Source organism: Periplaneta americana, chromosome 7, assembly GCF_040183065.1.
Source record: "Periplaneta americana isolate PAMFEO1 chromosome 7, P.americana_PAMFEO1_priV1, whole genome shotgun sequence".
Taxonomy (NCBI): Eukaryota; Metazoa; Arthropoda; class Insecta; order Blattodea; family Blattidae; genus Periplaneta; species Periplaneta americana.
The window spans coordinates 130,475,472-130,502,966 of NC_091123.1; the positions used below are offsets into that span (position 1 = coordinate 130,475,472).

General features: G+C 35.2%; 1 protein-coding gene across 2 annotated transcripts in view; it reads left to right on the plus strand.

Moving 5' to 3' along the window:
- Positions 1 to 1,078: 1,078 nt before the first annotated feature.
- Positions 1,079 to 27,495, plus strand: part of Taf6 (TBP-associated factor 6) — a 49,726-nt gene continuing 23,309 nt past the window's right edge. The window contains exons 1-9 of one of the 2 annotated variants that reach the window (XM_069831313.1): positions 1,079 to 1,350; positions 3,463 to 3,549; positions 4,655 to 4,808; positions 6,102 to 6,258; positions 10,132 to 10,267; positions 13,455 to 13,634; positions 18,517 to 18,751; positions 20,981 to 21,129; positions 24,009 to 24,261. In XM_069831313.1, coding sequence (XP_069687414.1) covers positions 1,201 to 1,350; positions 3,463 to 3,549; positions 4,655 to 4,808; positions 6,102 to 6,258; positions 10,132 to 10,267; positions 13,455 to 13,634; positions 18,517 to 18,751; positions 20,981 to 21,129; positions 24,009 to 24,261 — 1,501 coding nt within the window. In that variant the 5' untranslated portion in view covers positions 1,079 to 1,200. The remainder of the gene's footprint in view (positions 1,351 to 3,462; positions 3,550 to 4,654; positions 4,809 to 6,101; positions 6,259 to 10,131; positions 10,268 to 13,454; positions 13,635 to 18,516; positions 18,752 to 20,980; positions 21,130 to 24,008; positions 24,262 to 27,495) is intronic. The other variant, XM_069831312.1, reaches the window with a different exon arrangement.

Genomic DNA, 27,495 nt, shown 5'->3' on the forward strand with positions numbered 1-27,495 from the left:
TGTATGTCGTTTGTTGAGGTTAAGTCTGACAAGCACAAGTTTTTGTGCTATCTTCTCTGTTATCAAAGAACGACAAAAATGTTGTAGCATTATTTGTTGGAAACTACCCATATAAGTACTGATTTGGAGAGCGATGTTTAATGCGAAGTTTAAATTACACTTTGGTAAAGATGCGATTCCAACATTTTACTAACCCACTGCGGGGTTTCCAGGTTTCAGTACTGCCAATATATATAATTTTTTATTTATGAAATTGTAATATTTATTATTATTATTATTATTATTATTATTATTATTATTATTATTATTATTATTATTATTATTATTATTATTATTATTATAACTGTGCATTAAGAAAAGTAAAAATAAAAATTAATGATTTTTTTTTTTTTAGTTGGCTACCATATCTTTATAACTTTATGTACGAAAACAAAGTGTTGTATTCTGTCCTTGTAGTCAACAGCTGTGTAATTACTAACATTAAGCTTTTGCGTTCTGTCCGCATGCACAGCAATTTTCCAAAATCGATTCGAATGTGCATTGCAGTGCCATCTATAGATAAGAATGTGTACTATGTCATGCCTATGAGTGCTCCAGTGTGAGCTGCATGGTGTTATTTGTCTATGGTAAAGAGGGAGAGTACTGTACCGTTCGTTTGAACGACTCAACGACTCCGACTCATCACCACTGGTGACTGTTATTTCGGAACTGTTATTTGGAACATAGTATTTTTTCGGAACCGGAACCGTCGGAACTGTTCCGGGAAAAGAACAACTTCGCCCATCACTACTGGAATATAATGGAGCAGGGAATGAATCAAATTTCATTAGTTCCACAACCATTTCATAGATGGCACGAGACTACCTAAAACAAATTTCTAAGGGATGTCAACTTTTCAAATAAAATAAATGTTGGTACATTTATTCATACCTTAAGGTATGGCAAACAATTTTGCACATGCACTTTAAATATTTAATGTGAACACATGTAATACAAAAAGTGTTGGTCAAGCCGTTAAAAATGCAAGATTTTAATTTCCTTTTTTGCTTCATTTCAGTGTAATGTTGGCTACCGAAAACAACAGATTACGTCACGTACCACGTGATTAATGTCGGTAGCGTTGGGCGTTCGTTAGAGAAGATGATGCATGAATTATGTTAATTATTTGTTATTAGTGGTCATTTTAATGTAGAATTGAGCATGAGTGAAGCTGATATGATATACGGGACGTCACTGTCCTTAGAATCAATTAAAGTAATAGCAGAAAGTATTGGTGTGGGAAATCTTCCAGATGAAGCCGCAAAACAACTCGCCGATGACGTTTCGTATAGGCTTAAACAAATTGTTCAGGTAAAAACGTTAGTATATATGGTAATATTTGTGTACTATCAATCGATATTTCGTGTAATAAGTGCTCTTGGTGCAGTGAGTAACATATAGTCCAAACTGTAGACGTAAGCCTAGTGTTATTTTGTAATATTTAGTGTATAATATAACCTCACAATTGTTCAAATGTATACATTTTGACCGTTATGGACCGTATAAAATATCCTGATACTCTCATATATTGCAATTTTTAAGTTATAAAAATAAATATAGTATTATTCTTTGCAAGAAGCTAAGCACAAGTTGCGTGTTAATATACTTTTCATTATTTGACATTTTGTCATTTCCAAAAGAACACGATAGCGCACTGGAATCTTGTACGTTTCTGAAGGGCACAAATGTAGTATTATGTTATAAAAAGCCGAAAAGTTGCATTAAGTTTACAGAATAGCGTATATTTTGATGGGAATCCTTCACAGCATCTAGGGCGTGCCGCGTTTATCTACCAAAGAAATTAAATAAATAAACTTATCAAGCCTTCCTCAGCTGTAGGCTAGTTTATCATGATAATCATGCACCAGAGACAGAATGGAATAGTATCGGACCGAACATGACCTAAAGCTGCAGCTTCATCACGACAATTTTATTTAGCGTATTATTTTTTTTTTCATAACTTATTTAAACCTTCGGGAATCTAAACCTTAAACCATTCAGTTGATATACATGTAAGACGGCTGAAGGTGCTGGAGGATAAGTCTCTCAATCCTCATTCAACCGAATAGAGTGACTTAACACCAAAGAACAAAATTTAACACCTTCAATCAGAGCCTCGAAAGGATCTCGTAGCAGCAAAGCATCCTAACCTAAACAGCCATAGTTTCGTATATCCAAAGAATAATAAAGCCTAAATTAACCTAACTTGTCATTAAAATTCGAAACTAACGTAACCTAACTTGTCACAGACTCTCCTATACAAGGTATAAAAAAAGCTTAAACAATCCTAACCTAACCTGTCACAGTTCCGTATATGCAAACCACAATAAAAGCCTAAACTAGGCCAACCTAACCTGTCATTAAAATTCTAAACCAACCCAACCTAACCTGCCACAGATTTCCCTACACAACGCATAACAAACTCTAAACTGGCTATGGCTTAACGAACGTAGAAATTTTCATTCTCTTGTTCTCCTTTTCCAAGTCCTTCACACTTCTATACCTACCTACCTTGCCTCCCATTTCAGTTACCTGTCATCATATGATAATCTCTTCACACGCACGCAAAATAGCCGCATACTAGCCATACCAACACATAAGACATCATCGTATATTCATCATCATACACAATCTCGCTCTCGCACTTGTGGAATACCCTACCCAGTGACATCAGAGACTGTCGGAATTTAGTAGCGTTCAAAGCAAACTTATTAAGCATTTTCTTACTGCGTAAAGTAGGTTTAATTTTTTACTTAATCAATAAAAGAAATGTTTCTCTCTTCTTAACTTTTACAATAAACTGTCTAGCTTTTATTAATCAGTTAATCTTTTAGTACTTTGATTTTTATTGTATTTGTAAATTTAATATTAGTTATAATTATATTCTTAATAGTGTATTTGTAATCCCCTGGTAGAGGGGAAGAGAAGGCCTGATGGCCTTATCTCTACCAGGTTAAATAAATAAATAAACAAAATCCTAAACTATCCTAACCCGCCCTGTCTTCGAATATGCAAAGCACAATAAATGCTGAACTGACCTAACCTGTCACTAAAATTCTAAAATAACCTAACCTAACCTGTCACTAAAATCATAAACTAACCTAACTTGCCACTAGAATCCTAAAGTAACCTAACCTATCACTAAAATCCTAAACTAAGCTAACCTAACCTAATCTGTCACTAAAATTCTAAACTAACCCAACCCAACCTGTCTCTAAAATCCTAAACTAACCTAACCTAACATGACCTGTCAATCAAATCGTAAACTAACCTAACCTGTTACTAAAATTCTAAACTAACATAACCTGTCACTCAAATCCTAAACTAACCTAACCTGTCACTAAAATCCTAAACTATTTCACAATTTGTTTATAGAGTGTACATATCAATTACCTAATGCTTATGATTTTTTCTACATTTCAGGATGCAGCAAAATTTATGCATCATGCTAAAAGACTGAAATTATCTACCTCAGATATAGATAATGCGCTCAAAGTGAAAAATATTGAGGTGAGTTTCCTTTTGTTTCTTTATAAAAAGTTAACAAAAAACCTTATTCCTTCTTAAATACTACAGGTTATATCTTGCAGTTTATATCAGTCAACTTTAGATAAACTGGGTTTGAATTCTGCTCGAGCTGATTGAGATTTTTCCCAACTGTAAGATAAATATCATATAACTAGTTTATGAAGAACCTTCAGATTCTTTTCGTCGAAGTACCACCTCACTATCACAAGTTCCATCAAAGCGAGATGTTTATAACTAGACTTACACAGTAATTTCTGTCACAATTTCAAGCTCTATCCACAGTTTTGTTTAAACATAAGAAATTAAGACTAGAGATGAAATGAAGCCAGGCTTGAAGTTTGATAGTACTGTCAGATTGTAGCATTTCCTGACTATGTAAATTCAACTTCTGTTATTTTTTTCACTCCTTCACCCATTCAAATTTCGAGTCTGTACAAAACTTTGTGCACGTTCATGGATGAAAAGGAATTAATTCTGGAGGAAAACCTCTCTATGGAGTTTAGAAGTTCTGAGCATATATATATTAAATTTCCATCATTTCTATGCATAGATTGTTGTGGAAGGACTATAGTTTTATATATTTTAGATTTTTTAAGTTTTACGTAATTTTTGACAGTAGTATAATTAGGTTGTGATAGGTTATAGTCGAAATTAGGGCGTATAATTATGTTTCCGAAATCGAGCATAAAATCATCGTTTGTGGAAAAAAAATTTCGAAAATCGTGGAGTGGTCATTCTCCAGAATTACTTACGCCTCAAAGAAAATGATACCCCACACGAAAAATGAACAGCATTAGATTGCATTACCTTGTAAAACGTTGTAAAGACCATAGAAATAATTCTAGGTACTGTCAGATGGGGATACTTTGTGCCATTTTATGAGCTTTTCTAACTTTATCTTGCTGCCATACAACCAACAATTGTGGTTAATGACAAAACTTGCGCATCATACAAAGAATTAACAAGGAAACCCCAATGTGTCGCCTATCAAAATACAAACCTCAAGATTCAGTAAGAATGCCTGTAATTTAGGTATAGACTAACTCATTCTAATTATGTGTTAGTATCATGTACTTTTTTTTTTCAGCCATTATATGGATTTGTTGCAAATGATCACATTCCTTTCCGATTTGCTTCTGGGGGTGGCCGAGAATTACATTTTATAGAAGAGAAAGAATTAGATTTAGGTGACTTACTTAGCACTCCATTACCGAAAATGCCGCTGGATGTATCGCTAAGAGGTAAGCAATATAAGTTATGTTACATTAAAATTAAGGAAAGTGAAATACTTCCTGCTTGCTTCCTGAAAATACGATAATTGTTCTAGCATTTTATTTTAAAATACAGTCTGATCCGTTTGGGAAGGCATGAAATAATATCGCTTATACAGTTATATCAGAAGTGATAGCTACATACTGGTGTATTACTTTATTTCCAATATGATGTTAAAACACGGAAGTTTTGTGTCATAGTTTTCACGAACTTAAGTAAGATCATCATGTAGCAACGACCGAATAAACAAAATGTCAACTTACTGCAAAGCACATGTGTTGTGATTTACAGTATTTGAAAGTATAGCTCAATTCAACGTCATTTGCACTGTAAGTACAGGTTTGGAGATCTCCGACTTACATATCACACATATGATTGTCAACAGAGATGTCTGTGTCACACACAACTATTTATACTGAACGTTACCGGAAACACCACCACTACCACATAGGCCTATAACATGTTCAGCCAGTACTCGATGCTAATGTTAAAAAATAAATGTCCTTCATAGGACAACTGCAAGAGATAAACAACTTGAGTTTGGTGTTTCATTTCACATTAATTGGTGCGGTCATGGAAGGTCATTACATTGTCTCCAAACTCTCTAGATCTAAAGCAATCAGATTCTTTGTTAGGGGGAGGGGGGGTTTGTGAACAAAAATTATGTGAATGAATTTAAATACTATTATAGTCACAATCATGCCATGGTATGAAAGAAAAACGTGTATACGTCACCAAACATCGTAAGATGAAGATTAAAAATTATGTCTTAATATCTCAAGGCAGAGGTTATCTCAGATTTTGAAAAAAACACCCATAGTACTAGTTCACACATGGAAGGAATTAGCATCACAATCATGCTTTCTGGACCTTGGAACTAGGAGAAGGTGATGTCAGCATAATACTTCTTAACCTACCTCTTACTCTTCAGGAAAGACCTGATACTGAGTTTTATAGGAGGCTGAATGGATACCAAAGCTATTCTGGAAGTTGTAGTCAGAGGAAATATCCTGCCTTCACCTGGAATTGAACCTGGGCTCTTCAAGTCTAGTCTTCTGACGGAACTCACTTGGCTGCAGCCTGTTGTGTAGAGCACTATTAGTTTCTGTGATGAAGTTGTTTTAACCAACTAAAATCATTTTGAGATGGTAGGTTTTGCAGTTGAGAATTGATTTATTACGTTGTGATTTTCACGAGCATAAATATGTTTAGTGTTCACTCCCTACGAGGTGAAATATACCAATTGTTGTATTTTGTTTCAGCCCATTGGTTATGTATTGATGGCGTGCAGCCAACAATCCCTGAGAATCCTCCACCTGTCTCGAAAGAGCAACAAAAGGTGGAGAGTATTGATCCTGTAACTAAACTGACCAAGTCAGCCAAAGAGAAAGGAGAGGCTGCTGGAAAACCAACTACAGGGTGAGAATTTTTTGTACTGTTTCTATCCGTTATATACTTTACATGTGTGCATTCTTATATTGTCAATCAAATTACACACCCCGTTAATGGCAGCCCGGATATAATTCAGTTTCTCAGATCTTCCTTAATTTTACATGATATTACAGTATCACTGATTTCTAATAAACTACAGTAGAACCTCAATTTAATATTTTTTCTGGGAATACAGAATAATTAATCTTAAATGGGGGTTGATGCTAAATAGGGCTTTGCTACTTTTGTTAAAAATCTATGAGATTCCTCACTAATATGAACAGCATCAAAATGACAATAGAAGAAAAAGTACTGATCCAATATGAAAAACTTATCACATTACCAGGAAACAGTTGGCATTCATACAGTCCTCTCTGTAGATTAAAAACTCAAAAAAGTTTCATATCCATGGTTCAAGAATTAAAACAGAAAATCACCATCCTGAATTTAAAAGAAAACTTACAAATTAAACCAAACCCTTTAACTCTATTAAATATAGAGTATAATCTAAATTTAACACAAGAAATACTGAAATCAGAAGTACTGAAACAATTGTCTTTAGAGACAATTAATATTAGGTACCCTCCACAAAACTAGCTTCATTTATACACCGACGGATCCTTGATCTCCAGGGAACAAGGTGCTGGTGCAGGTGTTACATGCTGTCTCTTCTCACTTTATAGATCTCTTGGATATGGAACAACAAGTTTTGATGGAGAAATCATTGCAATAAGTGAAAGTCTCAGGAATCTCCTATGCCACATCAATAAATTTAAGAATGCAGTTATATTGTCAGACTCCAAAGCAGCTATTCTATCAATAGTCTCTAGACACACACCTTCATCTCAAACAGCAGAAATAACTAAAATGCTCTCTCAATTAATAACACTCAATAAAAGAATTATATTCCAATGGATACCATCCCATTGTGGAATCCTGGGAAACGAGAATGCAGATGCTTTAGCAAAGAAGGGCAGCAGTGCTACTTACAGACCTGTTACTAAATCTACGTATTACTCTGTGAAAAGATTTATTAAATCTACATACTTTGACTTCAACAAACAAAATTTGATAACACAATCTAAAGGGAAAAAATGGAACTCTCTACATCATAATCCACAGTTGATTCACAATTTACCACGCAAATCGTCTGTAGTTGCATTTAGATTGGCGACAGGCCATGATTGTTTGGCCTAGCATCTGCACAGAATTGGGATATATCAGTCCCCTAACTGTCCGTTGTGCAACTCAAATCAAGAAATGGATTCAGAATACCTCAAAATCTGTGCATCAGTGTCTGTCCATGAAAATATCTTTGAAAAATATTGGAGTGCAAGAGATCAAATGACTTTATTGTCAAACACCTGGCATTAGAAAACAACAACAACATTTTATTTTAAAATGTTTGAATACTTTTGCAAAGAAGCTAAAATAAGTAAATTATGGACAATACTGTACAAAAAATGGAAAACATAAGGGGAAGCTGGATGCCAATTAAGTCTTCTCGCCATCTCGGATATCTTAGCATTTGCATTTCTTCCATTTTGCGAATTAAATTAACTTTTTTCTGTTAGGGAAAATGTTTCCTTTTCATGGCCATTGTTTTCTAATGATATGTAGTACCTACAATAATGATGAAAAATTCAATCTCTTCACAGTAGTAGCTCCGACTGTAGCGATCTCCAAATTAAGAGGCAGAAAAAATAAACATAGAAACAAACGATATTGTGAGCATCTGGAGAAACAAACGATATTGTGAGCATCTGGTCGAGATTTCATTGTTACGTTTTGCAGTTATCTAGCGAAATGGCGGCAAGCTATGAAAGCTAAGATTCAAGGAACTATTATCATGCATTTTTCTTAGAATATATAGAAATGTATAAATCTTTTCCATGCTTATGGAAAATAAAAAAAAGTTGTAATAACACTTATAAAGCGAAACTATAGATGTACTATTTGAAAATGGCGCTAAAGGAAACCTGAACAAATGAATGCAGAACCATGGAGGAATTGTATTTCTCGAGTGATTGCATTTCTCCATGGGAAATGATTGACTTCAACGACCTCTTACATCTTCTTGGTGAACTATAAGTCTAGGACGTAAGTCTGAGCATGTATGAGCAATAATCCAATTCAGACATAACTCCCAGAGATAGGTCTGTATGGAGTCCTTTACAGTTGATGAGAAATGGGTATATTACCTCAACCCTGACACCTCAAACAGTTGCTCTATCCCCATCTGCCTATCATTTAAAATCGTAGTTAAATAAAGTTGTTTCAGCCACAAAGTAATCTTTTTTCGCTCATGGTCCACTTCCTGCATGGAAGAAATTTCTGTAACTTGAAAGCCATTGAAATGAGTATCACTGAATTCTTCACGTCAAAAACCAGAACTGTTACTGTTGCGAGAAAACAAACCTCACAGAAAGTTGGCTGAAGACCATAGAATCTAATAGCATTTATTTTGAAGATCAGATTAATTTCTTGCCACAACACAATCCAACTAAAATTTTGTTCCAAAACAGATATTACTTATGAGACAGTATTTTTACCATCTTTATGTGATATAGTAATTCATAAAGTTATTTATTTGACATCCACAAATAAAGAATTTTTTATTCATCATGTAAATTATCGTTCAATAATGTAGTCCCTTTTCAAACCAAGCACTTAAGATTAGATTATCATGAAGCGATCCCTGGTCTCCTGCACTTCTTTTCTTTCACTACAGTAGAACTCCAATTATCCATCACCCTATTAACCGATTGGCAGATTACCTGACTGTCTTTCTCTCGCTTTTTGCTTCAAAAGTTACATGAAATTCTGTTTTGTGCATTATATTAGTATGTATGTTTTCTAGGGAGAATTACTACACGCATTTACTGTTACACAGACTAGACTATAGTCTACTGTTCCAATTGCCATACTGTATAACTTTTTTTTGATTGGTTATTTTACTATGCTTTAATCAACTGCTAAAGTTATCTAGCATATGAATGAGATGAAGGTGATAATGCCAGCGAAAAGAGTTCAAGATCCTGCGCCGAAAGTTACCCAGCATTTGCTCTTAATGGATTGAGGGAAAATCCCGCAAAAACCCTCAACCAGGTAACTTGTCCCAACCAGGATTTGAATCCGGACCCGCTGGTTTCACAGTCAGGCATGCTAATTGTGGACCTACTCTATAACTTCTATATGAAATGTCTTTTACGGGTGTCAACAGAAAATGTGTTGTGCTAAGTATTAAAAAAAGTGATGTAAATAATTGAATGGTTTGAGAAAGGGAAACTGAAACTATGGCTCATCTCGCATCAGAATACGAGATTGGAATTTTATCTGTGCTATTTAATAAGAAGAAGAAGGATAAAGTGTATAAAGTACTATGTAAATGTACATGAGACACAGCAATTACAGTTTTCTTTCCCCTTAAAAACCCATTGTTGACGACCACTTCAGTTAGTGAACTGATTCACTACCTAGCATGTTAAACACAACACCACGGAGGAAATTACGGAATCTTCTATGGTACAGATTATCTGATTTTTTCGATTAACCGTTCAGTTCACCCCCTTCATTACCATGGATAACAGAGGTTCTACTGTAATAGCAATGATATCGTATCTATATTCTTTGGCTCCATTATTACTGATGATTAAAACAGAAGTGTGCAGCTGTTAAGATTACTCACGGTTGTTTACAATATTTAATTTTGGTCAGTTGGTCACATATTCCATTCTGTTCATTAGTGTGATCAATTGTCTAGTGTGGAATGGTCCATAATGACAAGCTTTTGGCCATCTTTCATATTTATGGTAGTTATACTTTCAGTTATGATGCAAATTTATAGTATGTTTGCTACAGGAAGATGCATAAACTTCGTAATGTGGAGACTGTGCATGTGAAGCAGTTGGCAACACATGAACTCTCTGTGGAACAACAACTTTACTACAAGGAGATCACTGAGGCTTGTGTGGGGTCAGATGAGGCTCGAAGAGCGGTAAGTTAAGATAAGATGACTGTTGTTTTAGAGGCTGATGTATTGTTCATTTGAAAGAAGTTTAGCAAAATGTCTTCAGTTTTTTTATGTTCATTACAATGAATATTATAATGAAATTTACAGAAGAACATCTCTTATGTTGTCAGTAAGCACAAGTAAGTGTTACATGTTACTGTAGAAAACACATGGCCGAATCTAGCTACTTGGTGCCTCTAGGCAGAGAAAAATATTTCTGCCCCTTATTTCGCCCTATATGCGTCATTTGGATCAACTGAAATAATTGATTCCGCTCCATTGTTACTGTTTCTAATATGGGAAACGCCTGACTCAGATAAACCACACATTCCACTATTTTTGGCAGTGGCGGTTCCTCGGGGGAGGGAAGGGAGGAACGTCCTCCTCACATGTTTCTTCTTTTGAAAGTAAATACCAAATAAAATATGTGCCTTGAAATTCGAGGAAAATTCGATAATTTTTAAGTTCACAGCTATAAGAAAACCTCGGTTGATCGAGTTTTAAACGATGGGCGCTCATGAGCTGCTAGAAAACTGTGAGAAAGATGCGAGATTGTTTGTGTGGAAGAAAGTCAATCCATTCCTCCTTTTCTGCAGTTAACACACACAGACAACAGCGCACTAGCGGCCAGAGAAAGAAGCAGAGTTTTAAAGCAAGTAAATGAACGGATAGGGAGGAGATCCTCCTCTGAATCAGCACATAGGTGGGAAATAGAAACAGACTGGTCATGCGGCAAGCTCACTACCGCTGCCATCTAACGATGTTGCATTCAACCAGACTATAACACATCTAGGAGAGGCACAATAAAAACAGTTTTAACGGAAAGCTATGAAAGAACCATATAAACTTTTTTTAAAATTATAAATCAAAAATATTATTCATTGCACTTTCTATAGGCTACTATTCATGGTTTGAAACTTTCAAGGATATCTGAAAGTTGAAGTTGGGTTTATATAAAACGAAGACAAAGTAGTTAGTTCTACGTTAGTATCGCAGATCTTTTGGCCCCTGAAATTCACTTCCATTCATTGTCTACTAGACAGGGCAACGACGAAGTTGTCAGTTTTGTACAAATATATTTGAAATTGAAAGTAGATACTCCAAACTACTTTATTTTTAACATAAAAAATTAATCGGTCACTGGCAGCTTTGAACAATAATGGTAGTATGACTTTAGAAGAACTGACATTCTTCAAAAGCATGTGATATTGAACTTGTAAATTGTACATGTGGCAATGCAGACCTCTGGGTAGGTGCACTGATCTCGCTTTCTTCAGATTATTTCCCATTCTCATTTCCGTAAAACTGTTCCGATTACGTGTTAATAGCTATAGTCTCTTTCAACACGTGTGATGCTGTAGTGTGCTCGAAAAATGCTGCGAAGTTGTGTATTTCTTTGTAATTGTTAATTTATGCAATTATTCAACAATGAATGGAAGTGAAAACATAATATATTTTGGAACATTTAGGAAACTCAGTTTACAAGAACAGATTATTGCTATACAGAAAGGAAGGCCAACCCCAACACTACCTGGTCTTACATGTAGGCTAATTTGTAGCATGTTTCATTCAAGAAGGTATAATTTCGTGCTGTTAACTTCTTTCCTCCTCTTAAGAAATACGTAGGAGCCGCCACTGATTTTTGGTACCTACTATTGTTTTTTAAATAGCACATAGCACATCTATTTTTTAACTTTTTCTCACAACTTCCGCTTTTTTTTATTGCCTTGTCTTTCTCGAGTTTCCGGTATTGTTGTTTAGTCAACTGTCCGAAGACAGGTCTGGACCCCACAAGTGACGCCATCAAGGCATAACTCATAAGGCAACTAGATCAGGAGATAATGGGGTAGGTTGATAGTTCCTTTTCCACTCCATTGCATACATCGCTGATTAGCTACATATTACACTAATCAGACTTCAGATGCAGTTCTTCCTCGACACATATCGTCAAGTGAGATGTTCTGCCTGATAATAGATTTACATATCAGCCAGAACCTCAATCAGAGATGTTTCTGGTATTGAGAACCACTTACCTTTTCTGACTGCTACTCGTTGTAATGAATATTTAAATATAAATCACCTAGGTACAAAGCAACTGCATTTTTTACCGTTTTAAATTAAACTGAACTGCAAGCATCCGGCTGCTACAATGGCTGGTGGTATTTTCTTTGAATTGAAGTCTGAATGGATGTTATAGAGTGTTGATACTGGCTACTCTTATGACAGAGTTAGCAGCATCTCTCATCACAAAGCTTATGATAGCGAGCAACGAGATTTGCCTTCCTAATGTATCATAATATAATACCAGTAAGTTCTTTAATGTTATCACGTGAGACTCTCACGGTGAGAATATTATATTATGAGCAATACATGTGCAGCTCTTAAGACTAACAAGCAAACATTCTGATTGAAGCAGATAAAAAAGTTAATTTTTTTTCTTCCACCATGTTAATATTGTCAAGAGAAGTGCTTATACAAATTTTGGCCACTCCACCTTAATTACGGTGGCCGTAAAAAAATAAGTTTGCCAGGGGCTGTTAAGAGAAAGAAAACACAATTTCATTATAAAAATCGATTGAAACAGACACAAAAATTGTTGAGCTGTTTTTCAACATATTCCCCACCGGAATTGAGACATTTGTCATATCTGGGATCGACAGAGACATGCAGACAGCTGTCAAATGCTGGTTCTGATCCCAGGCAGCTGATTTCTACGACAAATGTCTCAGTTCCAGTGGGGGATATGTTGACGAATAGCGCAACAATTGATGTATCTGTTTCAATAAACCTTTCCATGCAATTGTGCTTGTTTTCTGTAAACGGCCGCAGGGAAAATCACTTTCTGGACGGCCTCGTAATTGCGGTCGAGTGGCCAAAATTTGCATAAGCACTTCTTTTGACATTATTACAATGGTGGAAGAGAAAAAAAAAGTTTTTTTTATCCCCCCCCATCAAAATGTTTGCTTGTAAGAGGAGTGAAAAAAAGCAAGAATTTTGATCGGGTGGAAAATTTTCCATTTCTACCTTAAGCGATAGCATAGTAAGCATACACTACCCTATGCTACACACCCATATAAAATAGATGCTAATTCTAATATATTATTATCTAATTTATTCTCAAGTCGTAATAGTTCCACTGCTTTTATATAAGATAAGTAATCCTTGTTTGTAGGAAGCTTTGCAGAGCTTGGCTTCAGATCCTGGTCTCCATGAGATGTTACCACGCATGTGCACTTTCATAGCAGAAGGCGTGAAAGTGAATGTGGTACAGAACAACTTGGCACTTCTCATCTACTTGATGAGGATGGTGAAGGCACTTCTCGACAATCAGTCACTTTACCTGGAGAAATATGTAAGTTCCCTCTATTATTCCTGTTAAATACTTAAACATAATACCTGTTTCAGTTGTTTACAGAGTTTTCCCCAGTATATTGTGAAGTGAGTGTCAGGTAATTTGTAATGATTCCTCTGTTTCACTTTGCTAAACATCTCGCCGCAAAACCAGGTAGCCCGGGTTCGATTCCTGGTTGGGACAAGTTACCTGTTTGAGGTTTTTTCCGGGGTTTTCCCTCAACCCAATATGAGCAAATGCTGGGTAACTTTCGGTGTTGGACCCCGGACTCATTTCACCAGCATTATCACCTTCATCTCATTCAGACGCTAAATAACCTAGATGTTGATAAAGCGTCGTAAAATAACCTACTAAAAAAAAACTTTGCTAAATGCCATCTCGCTATAACTTGTCATTTGATACTGCATTGTTAAATAAATAAAACTTCTTTTATATGATGAAGGATGGCTATAACAGAGAAAAATTCTCTCCGGCACTGGGACTCGAATCTGGGTTTTCAGTTCTACGTGCTGATGCTTTATCCACTAAGCCACACTGGATTCCAGTTCCGATGCCGGATCAAATCCCCTCAGTTTAACTTCTCCCTCTCAGTTTTTCCTTTGGTGGTCTATCCCCTCTTATACTGTGTCACAGAATATGTGACAGTGGCACAATGTCCAACACACTATGTACAGAGGTGCACTCATTACGAATGACTAAGTGGACGAGCAGGATGAGCGCCGTCTTGAATTACTGAGTGATTACTTATGCATATCATATTATTAAGATGTACCGAAGTACATATGATATTTCCATGCAGGAATTCTGCATTATCTCCGGCACCGGGACTCGAACCCGTAAGAGAAGTGATTGAAAGGTTTTTTTTGAAAAACAACCATAGTTAAAAAAGACAGATTTTCGGAAGAAACAAAAAACTATCTGGCATGGGTGTTGTTGACACTTCAAGTATGAAATCCATCATACCATTTCTTAAGGTGTTGTAGAAACTTAAGAAAGCTGAAGTACATTTATGATTTAAATTGCCTCATTATGTGTGTAAATATAGGTAACTGTGGACAGTGATTGTTTTAAGAAAAAATACTCTGTATGTGACTGAAATATGCCTCTCCTTTAATCTTCTTTTTATTTATTATATCCTGCTTCCCCCTTCGTTGCTTAAGTTTCTTCCACGGGGTTACTTCTGGACCTAAAGATGGCTCCATAACTAGTACAACAATTTCTTGTGCAAAGTATTTTTCTCTTACATACATAAGAAGCAATACTGCCAATCTACTTACTTACTTACTTACTTACAAATGGCTTTTAAGGAACCCGAAGGTTCATTGCCGCCCTCACATAAGCCCGCCATCGGTCCCTATCCTGTGCAAGATTAAGCCAGTCTCTATCATCATACCCCACCTCCCTCAAATCCATTTTAATATTATCCTCCCATCTACGTCTCGGCCTCCCTAAAGGTCTTTTTCCCTCCGGTCTCCCAACTAACACTCTATATGCATTTCTGGATTCGCTCATACGTGCTACATGCCCTGCCCATCTCAAACGTCTGGATTTCAAGTTCCTAATTATGTCAGGTGAAGAATACAATGCGTGCAGTTCTGTGTTGTGTAACTTTCTCCATTCTCCTGTAACTTCATCCCGCTTAGCCCCAAATATTTTCCTAAGCACCTTATTCTCAAACACCCTTAACCTATGTTCCTCTCTCAGAGTGAGAGTCCAAGTTTCACAGCCATATAGAAGAACCGGTAATATAACTGTTTTATAAATTCTAACTTTCAGATTTTTGGACAGCAGACTGGATGATAAGAGCTTCTCAACCGAATAATAACACGCATTTCCCATATTTATTCTGCGTTTAATTTCCTCCCGAGTGTCATTTATATTTGTTACTGTTGCTCCAAGATATTTGAATTTTTCCACCTCTTCGAAGGATAAATCTCCAATATTTATATTTCCATTTCGTACAATACTCCCGCCACGAGACATAATCATATACTTTGTCTTTTCGGGATTTACTTCCAAACCGATCGCTTTACTTGCTTCAAGTAAAATTTCCGTGTTTTCCCTAATCGTTTGTGTATTTTCTCCTAACATATTCACGTCATCTGCATAGACAAGAAGCTGATGTAGCCCGTTCAATTCCAAACCCTGCCTGTTATCCTGAACTTTCCTAATGGCATATTCTAAAGCGAAGTTAAAAAGTAAAGGTGATAGTGCATCTCCCTGCTTTAGCCCGCAGTGAATTGGAAAAGCATCAGATAGAAACTGACCTATACGGACTCTGCTGTATGTTTCACTGAGACACATTTTAATTAATCGAACTAGTTTCTTGGGAATACCAAATTCAATAAGAATATCATATAATACTTCCCTCTTAACCGAGTCATAAGCCTTTTTGAAATCTATGAATAACTGATGTACTGTACCCTTATACTCCCATTTTTTCTCCATTATCTGCCGAATACAAAAAATCTGATCAATAGTCGATCTATTACGCCGAAAACCGCACTGATGATCCCCAATAATTTCATCTACGTACGGAGTTAATCTCCTCAAAAGAATATTGGACAAAATTTTGTACGACGTCAACAAAAGTGATATTCCTCGAAAGTTACCACAGTTGGTTTTGTCCCCCTTTTTAAAAATAGGTACAATTATGGACTCCTTCCATTGTTCTGGTACAATTTAAAAATCACTGCAAATGTCCACTCCTATAACATAGGCCTATGGCATTTTTTCCCCCTAAGAACTAATTCAGTAGATGGCTCCAACAGTATGCTCACCACATGCTTAATATCTGAAATTTGCATTTTTTGGACTATGGTTCTTTTTTCTTAAAAAACCTTCAATTATTAGTTAACTGTACATAATTGTTGTACTGATACCATTTGCGAAAAATGCAGGATCTAATTGTTAAAATAAGAAGTACTTTTTAATATTATTGTGTTTCTTTTTAACAATAATCATTAGCTTACACTACTCTTTTTCCCACAAATTTCCACTGTTTATATGAGTATTATAACAGGAGTCTATATAGAAGAGATGTAAATTGAATTTTTTCATTTTACCAAATGTCCAACCTACTATACCTCTTCCAAAGAGTTCACCATTGCTTTTTTCCCTCATTTAGGAGTCCATATGCATGTTGTAAGTAACATTTTGGAATGTAAAGTGGGTATAAAGTATACAGAATTGATCTTTGGAGTCCACACCTGTGGAGTAACGGTCAGCGTGTCTGGCCGCGAAACCAGGTGGCCCGGGTTCGAATCCCGGTCGGGGCAAGTTACCTGGTTGAGGTTTATTCCGGGATTTTCCCTCAACCCAATACAAGCGAATGCTGGGTAACTTTCGGTGCTGGACCCCGGACTCATTTTACTGGCATTATCACCTTCAATTCATTCAGACGCTAAATAACCTAGATGTTGATACAGCGTCGTAAAATAACCCAATAAAATTTAAAAAAAATTGATCTTTGGAAATTGGTCGACAGTTTTTACATGTATTTGATTATACATATAAAAGTATAATTTTATGGGAAAGTATTTAAATGCATAAATCCTTGTTTCTATATGTAGAATTTTCATCAAAGAAAATCCACAAATGAGTGTCGGTACAGACAGCATTAGCAGAGAATAAGTAAGTTACACTCAATGATATGACCTCTATCCTGTTGTAAATATACTAATTTTAATTGGATATTTATATTCTATATTGTTTTATATTTTTGGGTATATTTATATGCTTACTATAGTATCTGTTGTTGTATACGGAGACATTTTTGTAATCATGAATGGTTGAACATGTATTACATAGTGAACAAGATCAGTAGACTGAGTGATACGAGCACTCTATGTAAAAAGTAAAGCAAACCTCATTACAAACCAAATTGGCGCAGAGGATGGTGAAAGGTTGGGACTCCCAGCTTTACAATCAGCATTAATGGCAGTAGGGATGTCAGCTCTACATGCCCACCACCTTTACCCAGGGAAATATTGCTGGTATTCATTTCTGGTAGAGGCTGAGTAAACCCCAGGACCATAGTGTGGCTGGAAGGATTAGATAAATGGAGAAAATCCATGACCCCCATCGGGAATCGAACCTGCAACCATATGGCTTTGCAGCATTATGTCTTAACTGCGATGCTACCACTTGCCTAGTGATTAATCCCAGCCATTTTTAGTGTACATAAAATTTAATTCAAGTGATCTAATATAAAACAAAGAACTTAAATAAATATGAAGTAAGCCATCCCTAGCTATAATGCCTAAACAAAATTACAATTAATCACCGACTTGCCAGTTCTTTTCCTTCTATGAAAATGTTGCAAAATATACAATAAATTTCGATAGCAAGGTTGAAGTCAATGTAACTCCAAAATTTATTTTTTTAGTTATACAAATGCAAAATCAATTTTTGTATTGGACTGTAAGGTTGCAATCCAGGCCATAAATTGAACTACGTCCTCTAAAGAAACCCATTGCACGATAAAACGAATATGTGCTATAAATTGAGCCTTGTATTACTGACTCAAAGATGACTTAATTGTGAAGTTCTAAATTTCTCTTGTGAAAATTTTAGTAAATTGATGTAACTCGTTCTCCCCATATAGTCTTCAAATGCTGTTTCAGATTAAGTATCATTTCCTGGCTGTATAATTTCCGTCTTTCGTTCTTCTGTATTTCACAATGCAAAGTAATTCACTATAAGAGATGTATTTAGAAGTTGTATGTAGTTGCTTAGTCATATATCTATCTTGTAAACTTCAAAATTTTTTATTGTTAAATGTACTTCTATGTTTGGTTCTTGGCAGGAATGTTGACTTTTTACTTTTAATGATTTTGTACTTTTATGGATGATTAAAGAATGCATTTGTATGTGTGTGTAGCTTCACGAGCTGATTCCATCAGTGGCTACGTGTATAGTGAGCAAGCAGCTGTGCATGAGGCCAGAGCTGGACAACCACTGGGCACTTCGTGACTTCGCTTCCCGCCTTATGGCACAGATCTGCAAGAACTTCAACACTTCCACTAATAATGTGCAGACAAGGGTCACCCGCATGTTTAGCCAGGCATTGAGGGATGAAAAGATGCAGCTAGCCTCACTTTATGGTGCTATTGAAGGTGAGCCTCTTTTTCTGCACTTCTTAGCTCTTCTTATAGTGGAAGTGAGAAGCAATCCGACATTTACATTTGAAATAACTAAATCCGTAGGTATTTAATGATCAACTACTAATAAAATTTATTAATTTTCGTTTCGTTGAACTGCAGTTGACCACGAGAGTCCAGAATACAAGTGAATTGTGCAACAATTTTACAGTTTAAACAATGAATTTAACAATTATAATAATAAATTCAGATATGTAAAAACTTCCAATTTCTGAAAAAGGTATAAACAGTATGGAATAATATCAAATGTTAAATAAACAACAATAGTTAAAAAAACATTAATTACACTGTGTCCCAAAAGTCATGGTGGGGTTTCAGAGGATTATATTTTTTGAATGAATAGAGATAGAAATGTAATATTGGTGTCAGATGAAAATAAAACGCTCAGAGTTTTTCGTCTGTAAGTTTGAGGCACTGAAGGAAATAGAAGAGGTAACAATCGAACAAATGCAATAATTTTCATTATAGTCATGAAATTTCGATTTTTTTTTTTGTATTTGTGATGCAGTTCACCAATACATTGGTGAATTATGTACAAATTATTTTACTATTTTCATTTTAATTTTAGTTATAGCACAGTCTAGTATATACAGTCGCGAAGCTCAATATGTAGGAAATATGCATCCATAGATGGTTGCTAATCACTAGGATCACTATTATCACTCCATTACAGACAATGCGAAATAATACCTGCACAGTCTATTGTTTCTATAGTCCTGACACTGTTATTTCCGGCGTGACTCCGCCCCTTTGCTTACGTCTTAGAAAGTAAAGGCTCTATAAAGTCTAGGTAGGGAGTATCGTTCGTCATTTTTGTTCTCACATTGGCGAGCTACCAGACGAGGAATCTATTTGCCACACCGTTAAACATTATCATGTCGTAGCTCCTATGATAATAAATCAAACGCAATGTAATTCAGCAAATAATTGAGCGGCAAATAATGTCTTCGTGTGCTTTCTGCGAACGCCAAAAAAAGAGCTAAAATGGCGGGCGATTATATTAAGTATTTATCGAGCCTTAAGAAATGAATCAGCGAATCACAAGACGCACACGTTTAAATGTAGCCGACCTGCAACGCGATTGGCTGCTGGAAATTAGAGCGACGGGACTATAGTACCCTCAACAACTCAAGCTTCGTGACTGTACATACTAGACTGTGGTTACAGCCCATTTGAATTTGACATTCCTAACTGACTGCTCCATTGTTTATACTCAGTTTCCCGCTAATTATATTTTTCTTTATAAAAGGTGCATTTTGTCAGCAACTACTGCATGGATTTGCAGGACATATTTTATGGTTATTATTAGATCTTTGTGTTTTTATACTGAACCCAAGAAGTTAACCCTATGTGCTAAATACTGCATGTAAAAAATTTCAATAAGAAAATTGGGGAAAAAAAAAAAAATAAACAAACAAACTAAAGCACAAGTTGTAAATATTATAGGTTGAGGTTATTAATAATGTACATAAGATATTGCGTACAAATTTTGGTGATATTGTGATTTTCCATTCCACAGAAAATTACCTTTATCTATTTTTTATATTAATGTATGGAACATGTTGCAGAATTACTTGCATTAGACATAACAGATTGAAATTTATACAGTAATTGCTTACAAATGTGTATAATAAGCATGCCAAATTTCATTTAAATTGGATCTCTCTACAAAAAAATACAACTTTTTTTTTTGTCAATGGAGGCAAAAAAAATATTGTGCTTGTTAGCACCACTTTAACAGAGATTTTACTGTAATACCAGAGATGTTGATATCCTATCTTTCCATCATTTTTTATATCTGCCCTGATCTTATTTTGAGTTGTGTTAGTAAGCTCCATTTTTTCGTGTATAGTAAATGTTCTGTCCATTTCTCGCGATATTCGACATTGAATGTATGTCAATAATGCAATAATGCCAATATTGGTACAGTGTTAATTTCTAATTGAGTACATATTTGACATCATTTATTTATTGTATTTAGTGTAGATAACAGCACAGGTAATAGTGTCGCCAACCCAACAACAACAAAACATTGTTGGGACATTGCATTAATGATGTTGTTGTTGGGTTGGCGGCACTGTTATCTGTTATGTACATGTTTCTGTTGCATTTATTGATATTATTAAATCTAGTATTGTTGCTGAGGCACTCTTTATAATAATGGGTATTACACTTTACTTACAGGGTTGTCTGAATTGGGTACAGAGGTAGTGAAAGTATTCATACTTCCAAGAGTGAAACAGGTTGCAGAACGAATAGAAGCTGCCATAGAAGGACCTGTATTAAGTAATATCGACAAAATTGCTGCTGGACATATCAAACATCTTCTTGTGGTATGTAAAAGATTTCAGTAATTTTTTATTATTATTATTATTATTATTATTATTATTATTATTATTATTATTATTATTATTATTATGGACAAACCCAGCAATCTAGATTGTATGTTTCTGTGTTGTTTTCAGATGCATTTGTATACAAAAACTTGATGGCAGAAACCTGACCCAACCCAGTCTTTGTACAATAGTGGCAAAAAAAAACCAGACCGACGGAATAATCAAAGTCCCCTAAATGAGCCACTGCGCATGCCACGCCCACATTCACAAGATAGCGAGTAATCTATTGAAATTGTTGTAGTTTCGACTGCTGACGTAACCCATTTCGAAAGCCATTAGAAAATAAGCTGGTAAAATTCATGTTCTGGCAATAATAAGTTAAGTAGTAAAATATTGCTGCAATCGAGAAGTATTGGGAATAAATTTGAATAAGGAACAAAAAAAAAGTTTCCTTCACAGGCAGGATTCGAACCACGAAAGTTTTAGTTACTAGTCTATCGTGCTGTCACTGTGAACAAGGCTCTGAAATCATTTACAAGGGTCGGTCCGGTTTTTTTGCCACTACTGTACATCACAAATTATATTTTAACTTGCCAGAATTTGAATATGTCTTCAGAATGCAAATTCGACATAGTATTTATGGCCTTTCCGGAACTAGAAAGAAATTCACAGTTTGCACTGTGAAAAGTAGCAATGGCATTGAGTTGTGCAATAGTTCAATTCTGCTACCAAATAAATATCAGAACTGAACAGCTGATATGAACTCGTAAATTTCTAATTTTCATTCCATACAGTAAGATTCTGCATGTCAACAAATACATGTATTGAAGCTCTTCCTATTGATTGCAGGATAAAGAACCTTTATGATATTAATTGAAGCGGTGAGATCAATAACTATTCAAGTCCATTTACACAAGTTTCGAGGAAAATGCAAAAAAAAAATTTTTATTTCTTACCTGATTATTATTTTTTGCACGTAATATTTCTTGTTGTTTTATGGTCTGTCCAAAACAACTTCCGACCTGACAAATGGCGCCTTTAGCATGTTACCATGGCAACCATTCAAATCAACGAATCATGAGAGAGGCATAACCATGGTAACGGGACGGTGTTGCCGTGTCTATGTTTACAAGTTGCACGTGAATACCACGGCCTAGTGGTGAATACAGTGCCCGGGATTACTTCGAGTTGGCTGGTTAGCACGTGCTTTGTGTGAATTAAAAATATTATTTAGTTGTATTATTGGTCTAGTGTACCGGTATCAATAATTATTCTGTTTCAGTTATATGTATTATCTTCGTTGTGATTGGTGGAGTGTATGGCTAGTGTGCATTTTCTAGTTTCTGCGAGAGTTTCTAAACAGGTGACTTGTGCAATGTCGGAAGGAAGGAAAGACAGGCGGAGAACAAAGAATATTGTACAAGGTGCTGCGTTAAAGAGTCAAGCGCGAGAGACGATGTGTTATGTAAGAGAGTATTTTGAGAGGGAAAAAGATAATGGTGGGCCTCTTTTATCTTTGGCGCAAGTCGTAATGAGAACTGCTACTTGTGTTAAAATTAATAAGAGCACTGTTATCGATATTGGAAAAGAAAAAGGCCGTGCAGATTTTTAATCATAAATATTTTTACAGTTTACAATTTTTTGAAAGCCTTTCTAACAATATTACATTGAAGAATATTGGAGTGCAAGAGGTCAAATGACTTTATTGTCAAACGCCTGGCATTAGAAAACAACAACAACAACAACAACAACAACATTGAAGACACTCATAAAAGTAGACGTTTCGTATTAAATTTGAACCTTTTTTTTTACAGTTTACAGTCCTTTCAACGCTTTTCTAACGGTATTACATTGAAGAATACTACTACTACTACTACTACTACTACTACTACTAGTAGTAGTAGTAGTAGTAGTAGTAGTAATATAATAATAATAATAATAATAATAATAATAAAAAGTAATAATGTACGCAAATTTTAATGCCTAGTGTTCAACAAATTGGTTAGAATTGTATATGTTCATGTCAGTCGTTCATTACTGCACTCTATTGGCAGCGCGCTCGCTTACACGAAAGATGGGCAACAAGACAAAATTGCTCCCCCTTCTCTGTAAGCTGTCAAGTCGGAAGTAGTTTTGGTCAAGGTATAGAGATCAAGACAAAGTAGTATACCAACTTTTAAAGTCGTAACACTTGTGGAAATATCCAAAATTTAATTTCAAATTTGCAAAAAATGAATGGCCAGAAGTGGACTTGAATTGTTATTAATCTCACTGCTTCAATTAGTGCCCTATCTGAAGCTACGAATCTTTCAGGATTTCTGTAGACCTCACTTCCAAATATCGAAAAGTAGAAAGGAAGATAGCTTTATTGTTAAATTCTCGCAGCTCTGACCTCACAACCTGTGACAATGTGCTTTGATGTTTCATCAAAGACACTATGTGATGCACTTTCCAACAGATTACACCAGCAATGCTGAGGCAAATGTCATACCGAACGTGACAATGCATTATTTTTGTGTCAGAAGAATGATGGCCATACAGACCTTTGGACACTTATGACACACAGTTAATGTAAAGTGGATGTATGTCAGCATTGTGACCGAAATTACATAAATAATGTGTATATTTGAGTATTTATAGGGGATAACGGGACTTTGTGTGCCTAACCTGTACATCATAGATGTTGTAGGATGAGTGATTGTGAAGAAGTATCATATCGTATATTTAATAATTATTATTTTTATTTATGAAGAAACGGCACGTTAAAATCATTAGCCCAAGAATTTGTTGAAGTAAAATGTTTACATTCCCTAATAAAGCAATTTCACCCGCTTCCTATGTTAATTTATAGACTATCTTTGGTCTTATGTTTGCAGAAAGTTATGTCTCCATTGCTGAAGACAATTCGACAACCACCTGACTATCTGGAGGAGTACAGAGCTGAATATGGCTACTTGGGTCCTGCATTACATACTGCGGTAATGAAGGCTCGCACACAACCCCCTCCAAACCCAGCCACCTCTGTTGCTGGTACTACCAATGCCAGTGCCACTACAACACCAGCACCACCTACTATTGCAACACCAACACCTCGAGGTCTCACTGGTCCGACTACCATTGTGCAAGCAGGTTTGTTATCAGTTTTACGAGTGTTGCTTTAAGTTTGATTTCTCTTTCTGTTTGTCTCCTTTGCTACTTGTTTATGGAAATAAATCCAAATGATGTATGTATGCTAGTCAACATAGAATTCTGCAAATTTGTGTAATGAAAATAATAACTAGAGTCTGGATGTTTAGGAATTTGTTTGTTGTTTAGTCAACTGTCCGAAGACAGGTTTGAACCTCATAAGTGATACCAATAAGACGTCACTCATGAGGCAACTAAGCCAGGAGATAATAGGGTAGAGTGACCAGTTCCTTTCCCCCTCCATTGCATGCATTGCTGAATAGTAGCATATTATATTAATCAGACTTCAGATGTATACAAATAATTGTTCTTCCTCTGACACATATCGTCAAGTGAGATGTACTGCCTGATAATAGATGTAGTATAAGACTTAAAATAGGTAAGCGAAGCAGGCACCACTGTAATTTTAAGAAAAGGGATAATATAATGCCTTACTTTATATGATATTCATGCAATACACCTGTTATTCATTGCACATTGCCACAAGGTACATATTTAGATTTTCTGATGTTAAATTCTGCCTTCTATCAAATAGAACATTTTTAGCACAGCAAATCATCAATTCACGTAACTGGTGCGTGTTTGAAGCAAGTTAGTGTACATGGACTTCTGTCTACCACAACTGTAGTATTATATTTCATTATTTGGCAAATTTGTTTTATTTCCTGTATTTAGAGACAGTACAGTTTGCACTTTTCATTAATGGTAGATGAGCAGAAAGAGATTTTAGTGTACATATTTGTAATTCTGTTTGTATAATAAAATAAGTTATATAAAAAGTGTTACAACTCTCAGTCGAACATTAAACTCTCACATCAGAAGGATAAAAATTGAAGGAAATAAAAATATTGGTTGTTAAAATAACTTAAAATAGCAAATAAATAAACTTTTAGTTTATTTTAAAATAATAGAAAAGGCAAAAATAAGCACTTATTCTTAAAATAGGCAACAATAGCTTAAATAGGCAAAATAAAAATTCGTCCTCTCACCTCTAAATACCTCGAAATGTATTTAAATACACAGTGGAATCCAGATTTTAGGCGACCTCTATTTAACGTTTTTCTGCATTTATCTTTGAAATTTCATGGTCCCAATAATTGTTACATATGATCAGGGAACGGATTTATATGGACTAAAAATATATGAAATATGTAAATATATATGTAGTTATTTTTACCAAAATATGGAATTAAATATGGATTTTTACCAAAATATGGAATTAAATATGGACTTAAAATTATAAAAAAAATGACTATGTACGTTAAATATTGGTACATTTTAATCAAACTAAACAAAAAATATAATGGACGTACCTTATCTTCCAATGTAGTTTCAACAAAACACAATTTTTATTGTCTGTTACCATAACAATAGGTTACAAACATTTCTTTCAAGTGCTGAAAAGTGAATCTTCTTCTATTGTCTCTGAGGATAGATTTATACTGACTAAAAGAGCGTTCGACGTCACAAGAAGTAACTGGTACATAATTCAATTTCACAATGTCTGCTGGGGATAAGTCCAAGTTAATCTTCACTGTTGATTCACCACTCATCACAGCAACAACCTTTTGTAGTTCTTCATATCCAGGGTTTTTTGAAAGTACAGTGTCCACCTTAGCTCTTACTGCATCTGCAACTTTACCTCTACCACGATTCAGTTGTTCCACAGTACTATTTATAATTTCAAAACTTTCAGATAGTGAAAGGTGCCTATTTTGGAGACTTTTGAGCGTTTTTATGATGCATGAAAATGTATGCTGAATGTGAGCTAAGTCATTCTTCACACTTATGTCACAGGTAACTGTTTTCGCAGTATCAATTGAGACTGCATCTTCAGAGTCCAATGCAAGGAGAACATTGTTAATAGAGTCTATATGTTCGGCATAATATTCAACTGCTTCTAGCCATGTACCCCATCTAGTTAAAATTGGCTTTGGTGGCAATGGAATTTCAGGGTACATTTCTTTCAACACGTTAACTCTACTGGGAGCTTTGAGAAATACTTTTTTCACTGATGAAATCAACAAATCTACTTTAGGGAAATTGTCTCTGACCACTTCTGCCACACGATGAAATGCATGCGCCACACAAGTAAAATGAGTCAATTTAGGATATACAACAGATAATGCTTGTCCAGCTTTGACCATATAAGGGGCAGCATCGCTAATAAAGAATAACACATTATCGTACATAATACCCTTTGGCCACAGGATACCCATAGCTTCGTTGAACAGTTTAACTATAGTTTTGTTATTGCACTTTTCTAGAACATCACAATGTAAAAGAATTCGTTCAGAATATTGTTCACTTAACAAACCGATAACTACATTACCAACAAGTCTACCTTCTTTGTCGGGAGTCTCATCAATGGAAACCCAAATTGAACTATCTTTAATTTCATCTCTTATCTTCTGTATTGTCTCATCGTAGATGGATGGAGCATACGTCTTCCTAAGTGTTGACTCATCCGGGATTGTATGTTGAGTATATTTTTCAAGGAATTCCCTGAAGACCTTATTCTTTAGTTTGTAGAGAGGAATATCAGCAGAGATGAGAGAACGGCACAGGTCGATGTTAAACTCAGATCTTACATTCGATGTTGTTGGTTGTGTTAAAAACAATTGTCTCTGCTTGGAATTTAGTTGTTTGTTGGCCTGATGTTTACTAGTTGTAATGTGTTGTTGCACCAGGAACTTTTGTGTAGATGATACTGCACACTGACACAAATTACAAAATAATATTTTATTGTCAGTTGATAAACCATCTTCTTTAAATTCTGAAATGTAACTTGTTAGTTTTGATTTTAAATTGCCTGAATGACGTACTTTTGGCATATTTACCGTCTTTATAGTATGATTTACAAAACTGAACCTATGTGTACTCTGACTGGCATTTAACTGTTGAGCTGCACAACTGAAGTCTGTTAAAAATTTTAAATTAAATTAATACAGTTTTGTAACTTACTTTCCCATTGTTGATAGGACTGCTAATTTTCAAATAACTCTGATGTTAAAGGGATTACTGAACATGTGTTTAAATCTCTATTGTTGAAATGTATTTTTAAAAGTTAATGGAATTTTGTTTTGTTTTATTGTTAAACCTAATATAATATGGACTGTTTTATATGAAATATGGAAAATATATGGAAATTAACGAAAATATGTACTAAACTCTAAA